Genomic DNA, 18,442 nt, shown 5'->3' on the forward strand with positions numbered 1-18,442 from the left:
GCTACAATAAAAAGAACTGAACGTACCAAGAGGAGATGATTTGGTAAACTATATTACTAATACAGATTCTCAAACAAGAAAGAGTAAATATCCATCATTTACAGTTACAGTTCTGTTTCAAATGGGTGTTAAGAGATGTATCCATAGATCTCTTCATTTTGCTCTCAAAGTGCACCAGATTGATGCTTTTAACTTCAATATTTAAAAATAAATCTTCCCGGAAGAGCCTGCCCCCGGACCCCCCTGTGAGGTCCACACACCACCTATAAAATGTTTACCCCTGCTTACACCTATATGCCGTGAGCTGATTATCGAGCCTTCATTGTAACAGTCGCGGGTACGTTGTGTATATGCGGGGGGATTGTTGCAGTAGATTCCACTGTAACGACCGGTACATTAATGGGAAACCCTAAATGTTTGAGCACCCACTATGAAACCTCAAGCTACCCCACAGCACCCCCAAAATAAATCTCTGGCGACGCCACTGAGCCTGACTATTTGTGTTGGGGGGGCCCGACTTTTTTTTTTCTCCAAAGGGGGGGCCTGCTGTAGGGGCATGCATACAATGCTTTAATAAAAATATGAATAGATTAATGTTCTTTCCAACAAATGTGGAGAAACTTAACTTCATGTTGCCTCAAAATAGACAGATAATATGGATTATATCTGTGATTGAGAATAATTGCAAAACATAGAACAAGATGAAGGACATAAATAAATGACTAAATTCAATGCCAACAAGGGCAAGAGTATCTGCTACATCAATATTGTTGTAGTGTGCACTATACCCTGTTGTTCTTCACATTATGTATTTACAAAGATTATAAGAGGATTAATACATCTTTACATAGTTTAGTTCATGCAAATTGTGATTTATTCATCCTGTTTAGCCTTAGCTAGCAAGAATAAGTCAAATGTAGCTCATGTACCCCTCTACAGTTGTTGTTTTGTTCATTTTGCAATGGAATATCTCTAAATAAACACCTATGAATAAAAATGGTGCCAGACACAACTCCATTCAACCATTTGATTAAACCAATCTTCTGTGCACCTTTTATTGTTAGACAAATTGAAGTGTGCACTGGGAGGGAGGCCAGCGGTAAACACAGAGAATCTATTTAGCCATCCCATTCCCGGGCCGAGAGGAGAGCTGGCCTCTTCAAAGGCAGAGGCAACAATGTGAGTGACACCGGGTCATCCTGCCTCCTCACACTCACCTGGCTGATAGAATTGTTCTGTGGGGAGATACGAGGGACCTGTGAAGCACAGCTTTTTTGTCATTGCCATATCTTGTGATTGATGGCTCCATGGCCGCAGTGAATCTGCCCTTTTTAAATAATTTATGTTGCCCATCGCAATGGACAAGTAGCTTATAACCGGGTTGTTATTTTTCCATTGACTGGAGAGATCAATACTTTAAAGACATGACATAGCCACTAATGAACTACTTAAATGGCTCTCTGGAGTGCAAAACAATAGCAGGGTTTACTCAAAGCAAAGAGTGAGAGCTGTGTTATTACACTGCATTGTAAACTTCTCCTTTGATGGACACACGGTAAAATAAAAAGTGTCCTAGCCAGTGTTGGAGTAAATTCCCTGTACATTCAAAATGTAAAAAAGCGAAAATACAAAATAATAAAAACCCTACATTGTCACATTTTAAGGATTTTATATAGATAAATAATCATGAGTCTGTAATAATATTTGGTGTTAAATTGTGATTGGAATCCACATCATGATAGGAGAAAACTCTGGTACTGTAGAGTGGAATACACAAGGGATTACTAATAAAGTGATAACTTAGTTTGTGTAGATTTTAACAGATCACTTTGTGTAAATATCATTTATAACCCAAGAGATACGCAGTGTTATTCCCAAAAATAGTCTAGTAGAGTTATGTGTTGTAAATCAAGAGGCCCTTGTTCATTCTCCCTCCAACAAAGTGACAAATTAGCTGAACAATAGTGTTTGAATTCTTATTAAACTTGATTAATTAATATCATTAGTTGATCACACAACAGCTCATAAAAAATACTAAATTAATTTCTTTACTGTGATTAATACATGAAACACTTGAATTAACATCAATAAATCAATTTGTGAATCAATTACATTATCATGTTTAAATAGAGAGCTAATAGTGTACATTAACTAGCCTTGTAGAAGTGATCATACATCACTTGGCATTCCAAAGAGGAGCATCCTTAAATGATCAACGATGAAAGGGATCCAACTCTGACCTTAATAGGTCCCAATACATTTTGCATGCAGTTATTACAGTGAAACTAGGGTAAATGATCTACTACCAGAATTCAATGTAAGCCATGCTTCCTTAAATCTTTATATACTGCTGATTACAGTTTTCCTTTCAAATGAGTTACAATTAGCTCCTGAAACATGGAAGTGATGCCAAAATGACTCATGTCAAATGCAAAGTATGGCAGGACTTTATTCAAATAATTACTGAATTGGAATTGTATTAAACCCCATTTCCTCACTTACACATGGCCCGTTTTCATATATTCTACATTATCCTGTAAATTGAACTTGTTATTTTCCATATATGTTGAGTTGAGACATTTGAGACAGGACGCTTCATCCAATTTAGCACTTGGAAACTGCCTTGTAAGTGACTATCTGATGCAGAATGAACAAGCCAGCGATGGAAAGCATGTCAAGGTTTCTTTGTGGGTGCTCGGCAGAGAGCTAGAGACACCGCTGCTCCCTTACTGCTGCGGGTGTGAGAGGTCCTCTCAACCAGGTGTTGTGTGGATCAGTCAACAGAGTTAACGTGACACACTTTGTAGAGAATTACACCACTACCACACGAGCTTTGGGCCTATATGGTCTCGCTAATAAACCTGGACCTTGTAATGGCTGTCTGATCATTCAAACGTAGGAGCAGCAGCAACGGGAGGACAAGGAAATGTCATCCAACACGGATAGAGAATGTACCTCCACCTTTGTTTAAGGTTCATGTGGGCTGAGTTTGATTGCTCTCCGTGTTTGTGCCAGGGATTGGCTTGTTACGTGTTATATGGGCACAAGACTTGACTATTTTTTTAACTAATCAGCCGCCTTATGCGCTACGTTATAGATTGAGTTCATGAATAAAGCTACACACCTAAAGAAGTAGCACTGAACCTGAGCTAAGTAGAGGAATGCATGGAGTATAGACCTGGTCATAATGACTTACATTTGAAAAATGTCCAAGAACAAAAAAGTGTATTGCTCTAAGGCGAAAATATATACAGGCATGTATCAATACATTTAATATAAAAAAGGAACACTTTTCAGTGACCAGGAGTCCTGTGTATTAAGGTCTGCTGAATGTCATGCCCTCTCTATCCTCTTTTCCTGTCTGTTTCAGCTAAAAAGCAAATACATAATTCAAAAATGAATCCAAAATATACACTTTAATTGATAATTGAAACAGCCCGGCACTGTAGACTTTAGCAAGTGTTCATCACACATAAGTTATTTGTGTATTTGTTGGAGACTATTTTTGTAACCTCTGTAACCTCTGTTTTGATGCATTAATGAATATTTACATCACCAGTATGTGAGGTAAACTTTAAAGGTGACCTATCATGCAAAATGCACTTTTGTACATCTTTGATACATGAATATGTGTCCCCAGTGTTCCAGGGAACTCACCAAGTGTCAGAAAACACAACCCTCTCTATTTTCCTCCATACCCAAATCTCTTAAAAAGGGGCTGCAACGGATCTGATACAGACTGATCCAGATTTGAACACTTCTCTGACGTCACAGAAGTGGCGCTACGGCTATTGGGCCAACTCCACCAATCAGGAGGAGACAGCCACGGACATTGCCGTTGGAAAGTGCTGGAGACGCTGTAGTACATATGCCAGGCCTGTAGATGGTGCTGTTCTCACAGAATCAGCCCATGCAAAGACAGTGTTAAATTGAGCGAAATGAGGAATGGCTAAAATGCATGATCTGTTTGTTATTTTGAAAAATAAAAAGTATAAATATGCCTTATATAGGTATGGTCCTACACTATATTATTCAAATATAGCATGATAGGTCTCCTTTAAATAAATGACAATAGTCAATGCTGAATACCAAAAATGTCAATTTTACAGAAGGAACATGTCAGCTAGTGCCAAGATGTAGCTCATTTGATGTTTTATGTCAACAATGGAGCCTATCACATTGACATTATAATGCTTTGGTTGAACAGACACAATGTATTATTAGGATCAATATGTTGTTGGATTTGTAGACGATAAGAAAAAAACACCAATATTGCCAGATTTAACCTTTCAATGTCCTCATTGTTAATCTGTAGTTAGTACATATCTTTTGTGGCATGATATCGTGTACCTGTCACCTATATATGACTTTGAGATGCAACTTGATGGCATATGATCAATAATGTATATTATTTGCAATTTACTAGAATATGTTTTATGTGTCTATTCATTTAAGGCAGTGTCTAAACGGTTTTTCCCTGCTAAATCGGACTCTTTAGATAAACTCATTATAAGCATTTAAAAATCTCTAGGGCCAATTGAAATGCCTCAACAAAAGGTCTGTCTTTGCTTCAGATGTAACAGCCTCTTCTATCGCTGCTCCCATTGACTCAACCGATGTGTCTTGATATAATAAAAGACATACTTACAAATGCATAACTGAATCCAAATGCTTACCAACTTGAAACAATCCATTAATATAGCAGGGCGGGTTTGAATTAATTCCTACTCTTGCACCAAGAAGTGTTTGATGCCTCAAGATAATTTGCCATGTAATTATTTTCACCTACACACATGCACTGACATACATGTTTTCAGTTTGTTTCTTTCAACCCTGATAACGGCCGTTAATTCATCAAGAGTAAATAAAATGTTTAGTTGGGTAGGGACATTAATTATCACATTCACATGCTTGCTGCTTCCAAACTGGGCTATAATGAAATGTGCTGTAATAGAGATTGCTCTTGGGGAGGCAAGCCGTTTATGAATCGCTGGAGGTGCAGCAGCTGCCTTCCCCCTTGAGAGATAGAAATTTATGCCGTATACCCCGCTGATTGTTGAGAAGGTAAAGAACCAATAGCAGCATGTTCAGAGGTTTAATTTAAAGTGTGTTTCTCACTAGGCTGCTCACAACACTTAATTAAACTCTGCTGTTTTGGCAATGACAAATGCTGTGGTGCAGGAGGAAGCTGGGCTCCTGTGACTGAGAGGCTTTTGTAATTTCTTTCATGTGCAGCGATGGCCAGATCCAGGTCAGAAACTGTGGAATTACAGAACAAAACAAGATTTAGACATGGGGAACGGGAGAGCAAGGGTGTGGGCGGTTACAGTCATTTGTTTCTCAGGAATACATCCACATTTCTTCCTTTTTTTTGAGTGTCCTCTTTCTCATTTTAGGAAAGTTTTGTCATAGATTTATGAGGGCTGAGCTTCTGTGCCTGGTTTTCTGCGCTTATTGCCTTTCACACTGATGTTTCCTAAGGCGTGTGTCTGCTTGATGGAGGCTTCAACATTGTACTGAACGGTATCATGAATAAAATGAATAGCAGGTTCCTGCACAGCCTATTGTTCCTATTATTTCACAACAGTCTGATATTTCAATTAAGTCTCATAGAATGACTCTTGATTTGCCAAACTATCTTTCAGCAAAGCACGCATTAAGTTTAAAATAAGCAAGTGTGAAATTTAACTTCAGTGGTCTAGCACACAAAAACATCAAACTGGAAGCAGTCAACAAACTGACAGGGAGTGACTAATAGCTTTCTTACTGGGTAGAAATCCAATTCATGCCAAGCAAAAACCTTATTTTGTTTCTGTAATGGTATGACTGTATTACTGTGCATTTCATGAGATCCATTTAAAAGGTGGAGCCAGTCTAGCACATAGCTACTGCCTGCTCCTGTGTTATGGAGGCGCACAACTCTGGCTACATTACCAGGAAATAACCACAAAGATGCCTTCGAGGCACAAATAGGAACTGGAGCATTTCATTCAATAATGTAATCCATACTCTTAAGTAAAAGACCTGGATTATAATATCCTTTTTATGACTTCAGAGAATGGTAGTACACATTATTTTTCTGGCACATGCCAATCTTTTTTTGCACAGAGCTTTATCATAACATTAAGAGGTGGAATTACTCGCTGTGTATCTCAGAAAATACATTATCATTGACAGCATTTAAACCAATTTTAAGATTGATATTTATATTTGGTCTTGTCTTGACCTTATAATAAACATTATATTACATTTCATAATAACACTTCACATCTGTATCTAATAAATAACATACTTACAAACAATTGGCCATTTACATTGTACTAAACCTAATAGTGAACACTGATTACTGCAAAACATTAATTTACAATGAAAGTGACTATAATGTAAAAATATATTTATCAGTGCATTTTTTGAAAGTACTAATTCCCTTTAAGGTGACTTCTTTTTAGAATATTGAATAATAAAAATAAACAGGGGTATATGCATAGCCTATAGTAAAAACATAATATTTACCATGTTTTATATAGGGGATGCAAACAGCTCCATATGTATGTTTGGTTTTCTGTAAATGCCAGGGAGACACAGCAGCATCCGTTGGAGTTAACGGTGCAGCACTTTTGTGTTCAGTAGCACAAATCATTAATCATGAGGCTGGCCATATTCTTGTAGTGCCTGTGCTTTCATTACTGGGCCTAATTAAACAGTTCTGTGAACTGGAATCTCAGATTCCTCTGTTACAGATTATCATTAATTATGGTGAAAGTGCTCAGAGATGTTGGACTCAATTATATTCTGCTCAACCCTGGCAGCGGGGTGATTCATTGTTCTGAGCACTCCACAGCCGTACTGTCTCTGCTTATCACCAACCTCCACTTTTGTAAATTGGGCTCTGCCAGCCAACAAACTAAGAATTATGTGCTGCTTTTTTCATTACAAACATGTTGGAGGAGCACAGACCAATTAAGGGTGGGATATTTTGTGTGGAGTGATGAGGCAGGCATTGGTGCAGGGAGATGGGGGTTGCATGGGGGGGTACTATGGGAATGAGCTCACCATGCTGGAGTTGTGGCTTTATTACCATGTGTGGTGTCGCCCTCCACCAGGTCTATTGACTGATTATGCTTCGCATACAGTCTCAATATCTCAAAGCTCTCAGGACCGGTATGGTAAAATTAGAATTTGGACTGAATATGATATTGATATTTCTGTAAGAACTGTATATACACAGATTTCCTTTGTCCTGTAGATGGAGATTTCTATTATACCGGTAGCTATGAGCGCACATATCTTGGAGGAAAGCGTTAACTTTTCAGAATATTTGTGTATGACATGCAACTTTTTATGCGGCTGAACAATGTCAATATTGCTTCTATGGTCTTATGTAGGGTATGTGGGGGTCTATGATGAAAACAGTGTGTGAATGAGATTATTGGCCACCTCTTTTCAGGGTCAGAGAATCTAGAGGAAAATCTGAATCAAAGAGACGCAGAAGTTCCAATGGTAAGCTTAGGCCTTAGCGGTTTGCACAATTTCATATGCCACAGTAGGTAGTGATTTTAATATATATGAAAATCAGCCAGAGCTGTGTGCATGTGTCTCTTATAATATCACCGGTGGGAGATTTTCACTGCCTTACAAAGGACGACTGTTTTCGTTTCCGCTTACTACAGTGTTGCCTCAGTAAGGCTCACAATGAGATATGTGTCTCTGTTACATACATCATTAGATGTTACATCTTGAGAAGACAAAAAAGAGGAAATCACAATAAGCAATGTAAAGATTTAATTTGGACAGTATCTTTGTTTAGTTCTTTAAACCATGGTATGTTTAATCCAATAATTCCCCTGGCAGAGGAGCAAGAAATGGGATTGTTCCTTCTACTGCCATGGTGGCAGCTCATTGAAAATGTAATACACTACTTCCAAGTCACAGGTCAGCTGGCAATCTGAATTTTAAAAGGACTGTGAATAATATTCTATTTTATTTTGAAAATGAACTTTGTGGCCTCCATCATGAATCCAATATATGTCTTAATCTTCCGAGCTCTTGAAGCCCACAGCTCTGGAGGAAGGCCTTTGACTCTTGAACCTAATAAGGAAATCACTTGTTTTCTCATCCGTCTTCACGTTTTCATCGTGGCTGACACAAAACAGTCCTTTGTTTTAAAAGTTATTGATGTAGCATAAAATATGTTATTAAATATAAGTGCTTTTCCTCACCATTTCTACATTAAATCATTATGTTAAGTAAGAGGGCTGACACTAATAAAACACTCAAAAAAACTATATTATTTATTCAAATAAAAATATTATTTGTTATTATTGTTATGCAGTTGCATAGGTTTGTGTGAACAGTGTATGCTTAAGAAGAAAATATTCATATCTGAGCATTTATTGTTATTCTGAACTGAACACAGCTGACAGTGGCAGTGAATTTAAACGTTAATTACGCACTAACCTTTTCAAAATGGATATTTAGACACGCTGTGTCCAGCGACTCTGAATGTTCAGGAAATGAAAACATCCAACGACCAATCAGTATCTGCTCACATTAGCATAGTCTTTTAAAGCCCATTGCCCCAAAACATGCCACGGAAATCCTCTCCTATTTATCTTAAAATAGCCACTTAACTTTGACTGACACTAATTCTTACTACATGGAACTGTAAACCCCTTCATTTCCCCCTTCTGTCTCTGTCAGAAAATTACAAAAGACAGAGTTTGTGATGTCTCCAGTGTGCAAATCCCTTTATTCTGTCAGATTACAGCATTTGATGTGACGTAGTGCGGCATTCTGGCCTCATACGCCTGGCTGAGAGAAGGAACCTGTCAGCAGCAGAGGGGAGCGGATCATCACTCTGACTGATCCACAGGCCGCACACTGTCATCTTCTCCGACTGTACAAGTCAACACAAATAAAAGTGAGGAAGCAAAAGCCATAATGGCTGGGAGAGATCCAGGCTCATTGTGGCCATTACTTTTATTCAAACCTTACAGATGACATGATGTGAAAAATGAGCCTGTGTCTAGTCGGGTGCCCATTAGTGAGTGAGCACATTATCTCCCCTTTTTCACATTGAATCTCCTCCCTGCATGCAGTGGCAGATGCTCCAGAGGAGTCACTCACTTTTATGGGCTTTTGACTGCCGTACTCTTTTAAATACAGGGGCCTGCACCAGGCAGAGATGACGTATGGCTGTCAGCGCTCTTTACCTCACTGACATATGCCTTCAGTGGATCCCCCCCTTAAAGCCTCCGTCTAAAACTAAAGGGGACAGCTAACCTCTTCCCTCACAGAGCAGACAAGCATGCATCAAATTGATTATTACAGCAAAGGGGGTGATTTCAAAAAATATCTATTACCATACAATTATAGTGCAATTTACTTAAATACAGTCTAAAGGCAATCATGAAATACAATTCCCCAAAGCCCTTAAAAGTGATACCACACAGGGAAACTTCAAGTACTGAAATTACTATGAGGAATTTTGGGACTATATATGTGGAATATCATTGAAAATGATACAAAGCAAACTAAGTCCTTATACTCATGTATGCATTTTTAAGTACAATTTTTTGGGAAGTTTTGGTGTTAACAAACCTCAAGTCTGAGTCCCTTTTTATAACACCTCTAATGTGCGTTAAAACACCTCCCCCAGCTGATGAAGGAAAATCAATTACTTTGCCAAATCACTGTGTTCCTGTCACATTGTTGTGGCTGGCATTGACATGACGAACAAGTGCTTCCTCTGTGCTTAGTCCATCTATCCACACTGTGAGAAGTTCACATCCAATAATAAAAAAATATTTTAAATTCTGCTTACACAGAGACATTTTAACAGGCATACAACACCCAGACTTGCTTCCCAGGCATAATCACTAATAAATGAAGCTACTAATTTACACAAGCACTTTAGCTAATGTCTGACATCACTTTCTCAGCCTGTCTTCCTACAAAAAACAACCAAATAGGTCGATTGTTCAGCAGCTTATTATGACCTATAGTCACGTTTTAAAGTTTAGCACCTCTAGTGGTCGTGTAAGAAACAACAATTTGCGGCAATTGCAAACGCTCCGAAGTGTCGTATATTCACAAATAACCCTCCCTGGAAAATCCTAAATTGTAGAATAGTTTGGCCATTAAAATGCTTAGCATTTTAATGGCCAAACTATTCTACAATTTAGGATTTTCCAGGGAGGGTTATTTGTGAATATACGACACTTCGGAGCGTTTGCAATTGCCGCAAATTNGTGGGGAAAGCCGTAGTACTATTAACGTTCTCCTGACGAGACCTCAAATCATCTTCGTAATATCTATCAAACTATGGATCCTACACATCTACTGGACGTGGATTCTAAAAGTACAATATACACTTCTCGCTAGAAATCAAATCAAAAAGCATTTTAATGGCCAAACTGGTCTAGGATTTTCCAGAGANCTTTTTGATTAGATTTCTAGCGAGAAGTGTATATTGTACTTTTAGAATCCAGGTCCAGTGGATGTGTAGGATCTATAGTTTGATAGATTTTACGAAGATGATTTGAGGTCTCGCCAGGAGAACGTGTATATACTACGTCTTTCCCCTATTCATTTCTATTGACGGCAGCGTCCATGTAAAGTTGGCGTCAACCCTCACGGGGTGAAAACAGTATTTCCGGTCTCGAAGTTTTCATAATAAAACCGGAAGTATTCCCCTCACTGTCAAATGATTTTACAGTGATATCTGCCGTACCCATCCACTAAAAAACATCAGTTTATCCTTGTTAATTAAACAACATTGATTGGTTTTAAATTGTGTACAATGCTTTTTTGTTTTTAACCTTCGATTCGGAGAAACAAATAGTTTTTTGGGATTTTAGGATGGCCGAAGACACTACCCATAATCCTCAGCTATCGTTTGGGACTACAACATCCGCTTTGCTTGACAAACCCCGTGATTAGTCCTCAAGCTCTGTGATTGGATGCTGGAGTGGCAGTGCGCCAAGGTTACGCCGAGCTTCAAACAGCTCTTTGAAATGGAATGAAACCACGGCAGACTATCCAAAACTGGATTGAACGGGGCCAGCCCCACCCCCCAGAACTACACATGCTGGCTAATTGTGTTTCGCAACATGTTCTATGGCACGTCTCTACTAGGAATTTTAGTTTTAAAAGACGTTTTCGTATTTCCCATAATTAGAAGTTGCCAGTATTAAACTGTGTACACCCCTGGAGGTTTAGGGGATAGGAAACACTCAAATTTAAAACATATAATTAACAAATGGGTGAAAATTGCTTGTGTCCATAATGGGCAGCATTAATATATACCCACATGACAGCTAAGGTCAAACGAGCTTTATTTAATAGCTGATCTTATGTCTGTCCCCTCCTGTTGTTCATTGATAAGCCTGAAACATGCACTTGTCAAGGTTCAGAGACAAATTTAGCAAATATGGCAGTAGCCATCGATCATCTTAAGATAAGATAATGTACTTTATTGATCCCAAGTTGGGAAATGTTTTTGTTTCAGTAGCATTGTTACGTGCTCCCCTCCTTGTTGTATTTTCTGTCTCCCTGCTGCGCAGGTGCACCTGGTCTGCCCCTGGCTACTCCTCTGCCCAGGTGTTCCTAAGTCCACTCAGCCGGGTTATAAGGGGAGAATGGAGGAGAAGGATCCGTCGCCTATCCTAATGCTGGAAGTCAATCTTCTTTTGAGGATCTCTCTGCTGCTTTTGAGCTATAGACCCCATTGCTGCTGATGTTTGATGTGTAGCCTGGAGGACCTGGTCGTCTAGTTTTCGTGGCTTTATTTTGTTTCCCATAGGGTTTTGTTTGATTTCTGGTTAGGGGAGGGAAGTTCTGGGTCCTACGGCCCATGGTGTGGCTGGCTCGGGCCCCCTCCTTCTTTTTGTTTCTTTTGGCCTGTCCTCCAGACCTCGTTCGTTTGCCAGATGGCTTGTGTGAGTAAACGGCTGTACATCAAATAAATGATCGCTATCAAGCACTGTTTTTTTTGTGCGCTTTCTTTTATGTTACGGGTCTCCCCACGAGCCACTACCACGGAGTAGGGGGCGGGTCGTAACAATCACCTTCAAACACACACAAACTCAGGTGACACAGCCAAGAGGCCTTTTCAAATGCAATCCCACAGCGCAATAAAGTGCTGAAAACAATAGGTATTTTCAAAGCAGAGAGTTTGACCTGTCATAGTTGGAGAAGCCTAGTCCCCATGAGTACAACAATGTCTTTGTTCTATTCAAGTGTCCTAGCAAGTCAAGACAATGCCTTATTTGGCCTCCTCGTCTCCCTCACTTGTGACTCCTCCTAGGCCAGAGGAGTCAGGTATAAATGTGATATCCTCGTTCAGTCAAGCGTCACTTTTAAATGATGTCCTTAACTAATAGTGGGTGCACAGTTTTATCACCTGTCACTTGAATTTACTCAAAATAAATATTTTCAAACCTGTGCAATTTAGTTTGTACATGTTTGTTGAAATCAATTAATCGATTTCTATTTGTTCATGGTTTTCAAAGTTTTATCTTCAGTCCTGTATTTGTGTTTCCATTTATGACCGCATTTTAAATAATAAATTAAACACAATAATAATAATAATAATAATAATAATAATAATATGCTTTTATGTTATGGTATATTTCTTTTACCAATAAATGGTTTGATGGTCAGTGTGCTATATCCACGCATGCAGGATAAACCCCTATTAAGAACTGTAAATAATCATTTATAATCGAACCGTTTATATAACCGAATGATCTCCTTATTCACCAATATATTCTCACCCTCATCTCCATCATCACCAAATGGGTAGAAGACGGCCACAGCGATGTTGAGCAGACAGGCCAAGTAGAAGGAGATGCTCCCCCAAAGAGAGATGTTGCGTGAGAACCAGAACACAGCCTTTTTCTCTGCACAAACAGAACAGGAAGCATTAATAAGTACAGGGACACAAACTCAGCACACAAACACACACAGTTGCTGCAGGCGTTTCAATTTATTCTGGAAATAACAATAACCAGCCACTCTGGTTGATAATCATGATTTACCAGCCCGCTCTGCTGCCACCATCATTATTTTTGCAAGCGCTGGATTCTGAATGTGAAGACTTACTGCGGATCTTCTTCTGCCACCTCATCTCGTTGTAGAGGTTGTCGAACTGCTGGAAGAAGTCGTTAACCTTGCTGCCCTGGTCGTCTCTCTCCGTGGTGGTGAACACACGTGTCTTGGACTCGTCCGTGAGGTATTCACAGATGTCAGGGACCGGAAAGACGATCTGCTCCATGGTGCGGTCGTGACGCACAATCTGGCAAATGGAAAACCAGCAAAAAGTTCTCATTACGGGTTTATAGATATTTTGTAATAGTGAGAAGGGAAAAAACGAGTATCAGTGTTTACATAAATGAAGTAATGATGAGAGTTACCTCTATCTGAGCTGTGTGGTTGGCATAGCAAAGGAGGGCGTCGTCTTTCTCGTTGTCGGTGTCCACTCCGGCCCCCAGGCCCAACCCGGACCCCGGCCTCAGGCTCTGCTGGAGGAGCTTATTGTGTCGGGCCAGCTAGGATTGAAAAATAAAATGATGCAGCCATTTAATGTTTTTTACCAACAGGGCATTCTCAATGACAATAACTGTCTCAATACAAATAATTTCCCATGATTCCCACAACAATACCATAAGGTGAAAAAACGCTTTAAAACAGACACTGAGACAATCAATTGGATTGTAAAAAAGATGATGCAACTTCACAGGAAAATAAGAATACAGAAGAGCAGAAAAGCCAAATAATGGTGAAATGAAGAGCTCTAGAAGCTGGAGTTACATTAAATATACATATAGGTTCTACACCCAGACTTTACAGCATGATAATTATGTATCTTATCCATGTTGCCATTTATCCAAGTTCTATGTTAACAATTCTGTTAAATACTATTGGATGCTTAAACCTGGAATAAATGAAGTTGGTAACTTGGGAGCAGCAGAAAAAGTGTGAGCGTTGTCATACCACCACTTTTTTTCTGTACAGTAAATAATATATAATTGCCAAAGGAGGGGGACAAATGCAGAATTGTTGCAATGGGCTGTCTGTAAATCCCATGGTTGCCTGGGAAATAGTACAATAGTTTACTGTCTGTATTTCTATGAACTACTGTTTATTATTGAATCTTTATTTAATTATTCATTATGCATTTCTTATCTGACACACCACTGACAATGAATTGCAGCTGGCCTGAGGAGCAAACCCCGGATCATAACTTTAAAAATCTACTTTATTAGTTATGTCAAAGTCTGTGTGTCATCGGTGGATATTTTTCACTTATTTGAGATAAAAATAAATAAATTGACAGGTTTGACAAAGATATCCTGTTTGACAGAAGTGAAAACCTGATAGACTTGGGCTGCCCTCGCTAACTAAAAATAACACACACACACACACACACACACACACACACACACACACACACACACACACACACACACACACACACACACACACACACACACACACACACACACACACACACACACACACACACACACACACACACACACACAACACTTCCGTCTCATTTCCTTACTGCTGAAAACGCTGTGCAAATGTGGCAAAGGATATTTAGTTTAGTGATACAGTGACTAACGACTGCTTCAGTGAACACCTACAGCCCACCTGTCTGCACAACCAGTGTCACATCCTGAAAGCTAATTTTGGTAAAACTGGCAGAGCAATTCTTTCATAGAAGAGCAGTGATTCATCATTTAGAGCAGGAGACACACTTAAATTGGAGCATGCACGTGGACACACACACAAACACACTTTATGCACGGCCCTGAGGTCGGCAGAAGGTCAGACAGACAAAGAGAGGAAATGCAGTATTGCCTATCCCACGAATAAAAAACAGCTCAAGCATTTTCATCACCTGGTGGGCCAGGATGTAAATGTTGTGTCCGACGTCTCTGGGCTTGATCTGGTCTCCCACACTGTCCTCGTCCTCCTCACTCTCCAGGCCCTGGGCGTAGGCTTCCTTCATGACATCCACCTGATGCACAAACAGTGTGAAAAGTTAATGCGACCTACAGTGAGGTGAAAACAGGTTTTCCATGGGACCTAGCTACTCACCAGTTCAGTGGGTCTCATCTTGTAGAGAATCTTCTCTGCGTTCTCGTTGTCATGACGGCTCTCCATGATAGCCAATAAGAGTTTGGAGGCATTGTTCTACAACACAAGCCAATGAGATTTTAGATTTTGATCAACTGTAATCTACAAACTATTCAGGAATCAATGGATGACATTTCTTTTAGCAGAATCAAAACACTTGAAAACTATATTTTTTTAATTGGGTTGTACAATTGAAATCCTTAGCAGTTTCACAGCTATACACGTGTCTACACATCAAAAACCACATGCAAACATCATTACCAATGAAGCAGATGTGGCACTTTATTCTCTGAATCATGCCTTTCTTGCAGCATTGCTCTTTAAAACAATCTGGATTTGGTCAAACTACCTCCAGTTACTTGTTCCCAGCCTCTAGCACTATGGGTAATTACTGCTCTAAAGAAAAAGGTAAGTATTGCTATAGTGATGGCTTCTAATGCCAGTGCGTTATTGCAAGCAGCCTCTCAGGCTCTCAGAGGCACGAGGCGCTCACCTTCAGCACCAGCACAAGGTCCATCCGATGCTTCCCCAGGGGGTTGATGGAGTTCACAATCAGTGCTATAATAATGTCAATGCCATTGGACTCATGCTTGGCTATACAGCTCTGGAAAAAAGAGGTGTATAGTTAAAGCGAATGCACATAAGAAAATAAATAAATTGATCAGTGAACATTGACAAACATACACACAGAAAAGAAGAGGGCAAGATCAATATCATGAAATGCATAGTTACTGTCCTTGGTTACGATTGGCTGAGCCATGTTTAAATTAATGGTAATACCCTATAAACACACACGTGTGAGATAAAGGATTAATGTAAAAATTAAGGAGACATTCTGAATAATTAAATTGCTAGGCAGACTAATTACTTATCAATACATTATTGCATTGCTGTTTGTTCTCTCTCTAGGTCGTCCTTGTTGCTGCATGTTTATTTTACTAAATGTTTCCAAGATTTTGAGTACAAAAATAAAATACACATTTTAGAATAAGCCTCCACATTAACAAACCCTCCATCTACCTGGTTTTCATGGCAGGGTCCCTGGCAGTACTCTGTGATGGTTTCCAGGGTTTGGCGAACCAGGTCCACATTACTCTCATTAATGTAAAGGCCCAACAGCCCGAGGCCTCCGGTGGTGCTTCCACAAATACAGTCCAAGAACTGAAGAGTCTCACACACCAGATTGTAGTTGGTCTTGTTGTTCTGGTTGCGCAGAAAGTTCTGGATTCAGAGGATAAATACAATAAATCAGCAGTCAATTTCAGAAAACTTGAACTTCAAGGTCACTCTCAATCGTAAAAGGGGCCTGTACCTGCAGGTCTGTGTTGTGGTTCTCACAGAGCAGCTGTAGGTAACGCAGGATTGGTTTCATGATGGTGATGGCTGGGCTCATTGGAGTTTCTTCTAAAACCTCTTCGGCACCGGCCATCTCACTGTTGTGTCCCAAGCCTTCGAGGTCGGGGTCCAGCTCCTTTCTGAAGGCACAGAAGGCTTTGGAGGTCGCTGAGGAGGCCTCCTTCAGCTGACCACGCATGTCCTCCCTCATATAAAGCCCTGAGTCTTTATCTAGAGTATAGCACAAAGGACATATTTGAAAAAAATATACATAATTGGAAAATACATTCACTTATAGATTAAGTTGATACATGCAACATGCAAAGGATACCATTTCAGATAATGATCAATGGCAGGCTTTACTTTGACATGTTACAAAATAAATTATTTAGTTGGGTTCTGTTGAATGAAAGTAACTGATTTGGATACAATGGTCTTGTGGTAGGCTTGTGATGTGGGCGTCACATGGCCTCTGACATGTGACTGCAGAAACAACAGTCGCACAGAGGTCAGCAGGGCTACAAAGATCATTCTGGATTTATCCTTTTCCATTGTATACTGTAAACTCCAAGTCAACCTGAACTCGAGGACCACACATACTGTAGATAAGAGCAGTTCGGTTTTTAAGATTATATTTGAGCCTATTTTGTGGCTTTTCGCTCCTTCGAAGCCCATTACAATGTAAAAGTTTGGCTGTGCCTAAGGCATGGCCCCACTGATTCAGTATGTCACTGGTAAATGCTCATCCCTAGGTACATCTGACATCATTATCCATGTTCAATCTATATAAAGATTGCTTTCTGATTAGTTTTTTCCACAGCTCCATGTTGAAGACAGCAAATAAGACAAATGTCTTCTAAACACACTCGAGGATGTGGTTAACCCCAAGGAGCAGTGGTGTGTTGGTTATAATTCAAAGATTAAAATGCATCAATACTCGACTGTACCTTTCTTCGACCTGAGGCTGGTGACGTCACTGTCATCATCCCTTTTCCTGCAGTTGACTTCGAACATATTGACGGACACGGTGGCGCGGATCTCTTGCTGGGCCAAACGCATGCGGTCGTAGAAAACTTTGAAGAACCTCTCAGACTTCTTCTGCTTGAACAGCTGGTTATAGAAGGAGTTCTGGTGGGAGGCAGAGTATTAGTCAACATAAATCTGAAGGTTATAGAAGATCAATATGGACGGAAATAAAAGGATTTGAGTGTCTGTGTCGCCCACTTGTGTCTGTGTGTTTCCGCCCTGGAGAAGGGCAATGCCCAGAAGGATGCTCTCCTCAAACACCCGGTCGTTCTTTGTGTTGACGATGAGGTCAATCACCAGCTCTGATGCTCCAACGTTGTCCAGGAGACACTGGATCTCCACCACACTGCTGCCCGGCTTGTCAGAGTCCAGCATCGGAGAACATGCTGCAGAGAATATTAAAAACGTAACATAAAAGTGCTCCAAACAGACATAACCACGCAGTTATAACGACCAGTGTTTTCATTGTTCTATATTGTTTGAACAAAAATGCCATAGAAGATGTACAGATAATGAATAGCTTCTTAAATTCCAGCTTCCTAACTCACTAATAAAACATTCACAATTGCACGTGTCTATTCACTACGAATGACACCTTTTTTTGTAGGTTGTTGTTTAGGATATTTATTTAATTACTTGAATAACTAAAATAATGTCTGTTAACTGCTTCATTGTACATATTGATATTTTCATTTAATTATTTTTGGTCAGGTTAATAGATGTATGTACACTACACAGTGTCTTTGGCTCGAAAAACGAAAATGCCCATACATACATTTGTAAAAAATGCTTTACATAACTATGTATATTGATGTGGTGCTTTATATATTGGTTAACCTGATTCAAAGTCAAAGAGCCGTCATGTTAGCTGCTGTTGTTTTCCCTGCAGTGAGTAGTTATTGCAGTGTCTATAGAGTTGTTTTTTTAGGGGGGG

At 39.7% G+C, this 18,442-nt stretch overlaps 1 protein-coding gene across 1 annotated transcript in view; it reads right to left on the bottom strand.

Annotated features, from left to right (window-relative positions):
* Window positions 1–18,442, bottom strand: part of itpr2 (inositol 1,4,5-trisphosphate receptor, type 2) — a 94,076-nt gene that overhangs the window by 22,397 nt on the left and 53,237 nt on the right. Inside the window, exons 39-48 of the mRNA XM_010781523.1 lie at window positions 17,707–17,894; window positions 17,430–17,610; window positions 16,460–16,713; window positions 16,168–16,368; window positions 15,641–15,751; window positions 15,109–15,204; window positions 14,909–15,028; window positions 13,416–13,550; window positions 13,105–13,297; window positions 12,763–12,902 (exon numbers count right to left, since the gene is read on the bottom strand). Coding sequence (XP_010779825.1) covers window positions 12,763–12,902; window positions 13,105–13,297; window positions 13,416–13,550; window positions 14,909–15,028; window positions 15,109–15,204; window positions 15,641–15,751; window positions 16,168–16,368; window positions 16,460–16,713; window positions 17,430–17,610; window positions 17,707–17,894 — 1,619 coding nt within the window. The remainder of the gene's footprint in view (window positions 1–12,762; window positions 12,903–13,104; window positions 13,298–13,415; window positions 13,551–14,908; window positions 15,029–15,108; window positions 15,205–15,640; window positions 15,752–16,167; window positions 16,369–16,459; window positions 16,714–17,429; window positions 17,611–17,706; window positions 17,895–18,442) is intronic.

This window comes from Notothenia coriiceps, unplaced genomic scaffold (genome assembly GCF_000735185.1).
Source record: "Notothenia coriiceps isolate Sejong01 unplaced genomic scaffold, NC01 NC01_scaffold00023276, whole genome shotgun sequence".
NCBI classification, from domain to species: Eukaryota; Metazoa; Chordata; class Actinopteri; order Perciformes; family Nototheniidae; genus Notothenia; species Notothenia coriiceps.